We start from the raw sequence: 5,449 nt of genomic DNA, 5'->3' as shown, positions 1-5,449 counted from the left end.
TTGACCCCAGTACTCTTTCCTGCCATGGCAGGGGGTCAGACTAGATGATCTGCTCAGGTCCCTTCCGACCCTAGAAACTATGAAACTATTCTTAGGATGAAATTCCACCAGTTTCCCTCTCTTAAACTAGGACATTGGCTACAGTACCCTGGTTATTAATCTTGGATCTGACAGGATAGTTTTCCCCTTTTGGGAATATATGACCTGTGGTGCATGCAGGGTGCAAACAGCATTCTTAAATCAAAGTATCAAATGTTTTAATACCAGGAACAAAATATTGGGAGGAAAATGGAATTTTAAAGGGACTCTACACGTGTCTCCCACACTCAGTGCTTTGCTATCATCCTGTAAAGGGAACCCAGCAGGACTTAGCCACCCTGAGCAGATTTCTCATTTTAGTTCCCTTGGAAAACCTTCCCTATGCCCTTCTTGGGCATATTTTTTTCTAAAGTGCCGATTCAGGACTGTTTAAATTGGTATCACTCTTTTGCTTTTCTGTGTTCCCAAGCTTTGAAGCAAAGCTGATCTGGGGGATTCAGCAAGAGAGTAACCCAATATCCCCTTGTTCCTTAAAAAACACATTTGGCTGAGGGGGTGACTTAAGTCAGTCTTTAGCTTCCTGTTGGTTTTTTTCTTTACAGCTCCCCAGTCAACTAGAACAACGTATTCTTATAGCAAAATGCTCCAATGACAAGGTCTCTTAACACAACAGACGCACGTTATTATAGTATCACTCCACATCCCTCATAGGATTTATATATGCTGTTGTAAATTAGCTCTGAGCAAGGTACTGGACAGTCAAAATTTACATTGTTTTAGGACATCATCCATTTACAGTTTTATATGGATGAAGCACTGACAAATTCAAAAGTACACCCATGTCCATAATATATTTTTTCATACAGTCATGTGACAAATTACCTACATATCTTAAGCAACTAAGAAACTAACAAAAAATAGATGTATATATACACATTTTATGTATGTTGCCCCAGTGAATGAAGAGCGATTGCAGAGACTTAGGGTAAGTAGAATTTGAAATGGTGTTCATGTTGCCGTACTTATGCAAAACAAGAAGATGGTAATTGTCTCTTAATTATCTTGGGTTTATGCTAAACAGCCTTTTACTAGTATATTAATGTATAGGATTTGGCATTTCAGCTCCTTTAAAGGTTAGTTTAATATAAAGATGACTAAAATTTCCTTGTGTGCAATATTCCTTTAATAGACCATCACACTCCTTTAGAACTGGTAATTTCCATCATGTAATTACAGCTACATATAATAGTTAGGCCATTTAAAAAAAATCTCTTTATAGTAAAGCCCCCTCAGGAAGAATAATGTTACAGTAGATGTATGTTAGTCACTTTTCAAGGACAATCATTTCACTTATTTAAGAGAAGAACAACAACATCAGGTCATCTGAGTTAAACCCCAGTTGGTCAGATTACACCATTACTACTGAACTTCATATTTTGAAAGATAAGCTCCATTAAAACCAGAAATATCCGTTCTCTTCTTTCTTAGGTTTTCTTTTTGTGCTTCAGTTAGGAAAAAAATGGAGACTGACAGTGACATATTAATGTGTCTACGATGAATAAATAGAAGACTTTAAAGTTCTAACCCACCAGCAATCTCATTCATCATTCCATTTTTTGGAAGGAATATAAAAGATTTAAATGTCAAAGCTATAATGTCAGGACTGTTTATAATGTCAAGTGATGCTTGTTGCATCTCCTTGCTGTCTACTGTATTGATCAAATCAACCGCTGGTATAATAATTACAGATGATGTGGCACATTTCTTGTGCAAATGGGCACAGATTTGAAGTGAATCTGGAAAAAAAATATTTCCATCTTCAAGCCTTGATAATTTTTTCCTTCGTCTAGGTGGTTATACAATCCATGCAAGAGTTACTTTTCATGAGGCCTGCGCTCCAAGGAAAAAGCAGCATGAAGTGTCAGGCTTTCAGGGAATGATCAGCCAGTGAGAATTAATTCTCATGATACAATTGCCTGTGATTTGATAACCTGTTGCAGACTTGAGAGAGATTCAATCCTCAATGGAACTAGAGAGTACTATCATTCTCCCTCCATCTTCAACTCATGCAGTTTCATTATTGCTCATGAAATTAATCTTATCCATAAAGTAAGGTTGCATTTTTATTTAAAAATCTCCTTTGAACTTCTAATTATTACTACTCTGCAAAGAGTGGTGCTACTATACAATTCAAGTGCTTCTGTAAAAGGTTAATTGAGAAGAAAATTAGGATTAAAAATAAAACTCTGAAAAATCAAAGTGTTAAGTCATTTTAATTTACAGATATAATTGAGCAAAGAGTTGTAAACAGCTTTCCAAACAGGATGTTTTATCTGTGAAACAGTAAACTGATTGAGGTGTTTCCCAGATAACCCACCTCTATGTTAAGCAGTGATTAGTGCAAGTTAGTTAATGCAAACCACACTTCATTCTTAATTGATCCAGAAGGAAACCAATCCTATCTACTGGTTTATCGCCACATTTTAACATTTTAACATTGTAGCTTAAAGAATATGTACTTAAAAGAAGAAATTCATCAGCCCAGTTTCTCTAGAGAGGTTTGGTTTTGTACTATTCTCACTATTTACTGTTACTCTATGTGACCAAATCAATTGTTTGTACCTCAACAAATAGCTTTACTATTGTATGTGGATGGAGTTTCATATTCAGCAGCTGTCACATTTATTAATGAGGAAGAGAAAGAAAGGAGAGACATGACAAAAAACTCTGAAGCCCAAGTTATTGTGGGAGCTTGACTTCAGTTATTTTCTGTATAGTGCTTCAGGAGATTAAGATTTTTGTAAGTACTACATATTATCCTTCCTGCAATATTCAGGCTCATCACAGACCCCACTTCCAGTCAGAAGATCTCAGACGCTGTGCCGCCTCCCGCTCTGAATGATTTTGAGTACGTTGGAAAGGTCAAAACTTTTTGAAATCAGTTCCAAGAGGTTCTTGTCACTTTCCACCCCAGTGACAAACTCTTCTAAAGTCAGTTCCCCTGCGATGAAATAAAACATAATTTAGAAACCAAGATGAGAGCTAGAGGCTATGAAATCACTGTTAAGCCAACATGTGGCAGGGGCCCAAGAAGCTTCCCAGGTTTTTTCATTGAGGTTTATACAGAGGCTACCAGGAAATAAATCAGACCTTGCCAGCCCTATCAAGCTCTCAAGGCCAGAATATAACCAGCTTTTGTTTCTTAATAGGTCCTGATTAACCACAGCTTCCTTTGAAGTTAGTGGCATGTGTGAATGTTCAGCGTCTCAGGTTCTGGGAGAGGAGTAGAAAAATAAGGTAAAGCAACTAGTGAAAACTGCACAAAGACTAAAGTTAACTGCAGAGGCCAGTGACAGAAATGCTAAAACATATGCAGGCAAGCCCTGCTCAGCTACAGAGTTTGTAGTTCACCACTACATAACAATATTTTCAACTGTAGCAAAAAGCCTGTGCTGGTATAAAGGTAGGCACTCCAAGGCTTAATATAGCTCATTCGATCATGGGAGCCTCCAGTGAGTTGCTGCAAATTAGCTAGTAAGGAATCACTGCAGGACAGCATTGAGAGCAGCTGTCAGAATTAGCAAGTGACTGTTTAGCTTTAGCTGGAATTTTCCATCAAGGAAAATGCTGGGACACCTTTTTCAATATCAGATCCAAATCATGGCATGAGTCTAACATTATTTGCTGAGTCTTTCTTTATATAGATTGATGATACAGTCCAATTAATACACAACAAGCTTTATTCGCAGTGAAATTTTTAAACAAATCTTAATAATTCAATACAGGGTAATTAAGACAGCCTAAGGTATATCGGTATCACAAAATATATTGCAAAATGTGCTGCTCTAGGTGGGCCGCTTCCCACACTGGAATCAAGTGTAGCCACATCTGTGTAGAGCAGTGATTCTCAACTAGGGTGATTCAGCACCTGGATGTGTCAACAGATTGTCATGTTGCTGTAATGCGTAAGGAAATAAGAAAATAAGCAAGGTGTGAAGAGGTAACTAGATAAACACTGGCTCAGGTCTGACCCTGCCTGGCTGATCCCCCAACCCTACCGCGCAGCCTCTCTGCAAGGAGATAAGTACTATAATATATATAGTGGTTTTTAAAATTGGGTGTCACTCAATTCACAAAAGTTATGGAGGGGTGCCTCAAGTCCACTGGGCACTTGCCTTAAGTCTAAAAAGGTTGAGAACCACTGATGTTGCATTTCAGGAGGACTAATTAATATTGCTGTGTAACATGGCTAGTTAGCCCTAGTGTGGTGCCACAGAGATGTGCCTACACTGCTTCTGGGTTAGAAAACAAAACATCTAAAAACACTGCACAGTGTTTAAGGAAGCTGCTATAGGGCACATTAAGTTTGCTGCAAAAGTTTTGGCTCAGCTGCCTTAGGAGCAGAAGTTCCACTGGTCTTCAGTGGGACCTGTGCTCCCCTCATACTTAGGATCTTTAAAATTGCACACTTGCCCTACATTTACTCTTCCTAGCTCTACTGTACAAAACTGCCAACTGACATTAAATATTAGAGAGACAGGACTATGAAAAATAAGGTCTATTCTACTACAGCAATGCTTACTGGTCAACAAAAATGTCCTGCACTAGTATGTGCAGTACTTTAAGTAGTTTCATAAAAAAAAAAAAATCCTTCTAAATACCAGAAGTGACCACTGATGCTCCAGTTTGGGGTTGAACCTACAGTCCTCTAATGCCTTGAAAGCCAAAGACCATCTTTAAAAACTGGCCCTTATCGAGGAACCAGAGCAGTCACTCTCAACCACAGCCCCTGGGGTATGCTAAAATCCTTTTAAGGATGTCGTGGGGTCCCACACAACATTAGCACTGTTGGGTGTACAAACACTTATACAACATGATTCACAACATAATCCCAGAGATTTTGAATAGAAATTCAGTGCCCACATTCGGACCTGTTGTGGTGTTTCTGGGTTCTTTGCAACAAAAGAGTCACTATTATTTTCCTGTAGTCAAGAAATGAGTGAAAGCTGAAAGCTAGAATTTTCCAAGGGGCACCTTAAGTCTAACGAGAAGTACCTTAAGTCTAAAGTTTGAGAATCACTGGGCTTGAGAAACGTCATGTTGCCTCTTCACATATTTGAGCAGTAAAACTCAAAGAGTGGTTGTAGGTTTGTTGATGTATAACATTGTTAGTAGAAGAGGAAACAATAGCATGTCATTGGCATGCTACAAATTTGTGAAGGTGGAAGTAATTAATTTTTTTTATGAAATTGTTTTCCCAGGGAATGCATGGGGTCTAAAACTTTCAGTGAGAAAAGTTCTCAAGGTCCAGGATAGAATTTCTGGTCCAATCCAGAGAGAGGTGGGGAGAAGAAAAGAGAGATAAAGATACCAAACTTCTGAAAATATTTGGGGATGAAAAAAAAAAAAA

The 5,449-nt window shown here is 38.2% G+C and overlaps 1 protein-coding gene across 1 annotated transcript in view; it reads right to left on the bottom strand.

Annotated features, from left to right (window-relative positions):
* Positions 1-2,603: 2,603 nt before the first annotated feature.
* GUCA1C (guanylate cyclase activator 1C) overlaps positions 2,604-5,449 on the bottom strand; it is a 50,753-nt gene continuing 47,907 nt past the window's right edge. Inside the window, exon 4 of the mRNA XM_019528599.1 lies at positions 2,604-3,040. Coding sequence (XP_019384144.1) covers positions 2,910-3,040 — 131 coding nt within the window. The 3' untranslated portion in view covers positions 2,604-2,909. The remainder of the gene's footprint in view (positions 3,041-5,449) is intronic.

This window comes from Crocodylus porosus, unplaced genomic scaffold (assembly GCF_001723895.1).
Source record: "Crocodylus porosus isolate Cpor-Errol unplaced genomic scaffold, CroPor_comp1, whole genome shotgun sequence".
NCBI lineage: Eukaryota > Metazoa > Chordata > Crocodylia > Crocodylidae > Crocodylus > Crocodylus porosus.
Note: the sequence above shows the minus strand (reverse complement) of the source record. Positions and strands in the feature narration are given on the sequence as shown.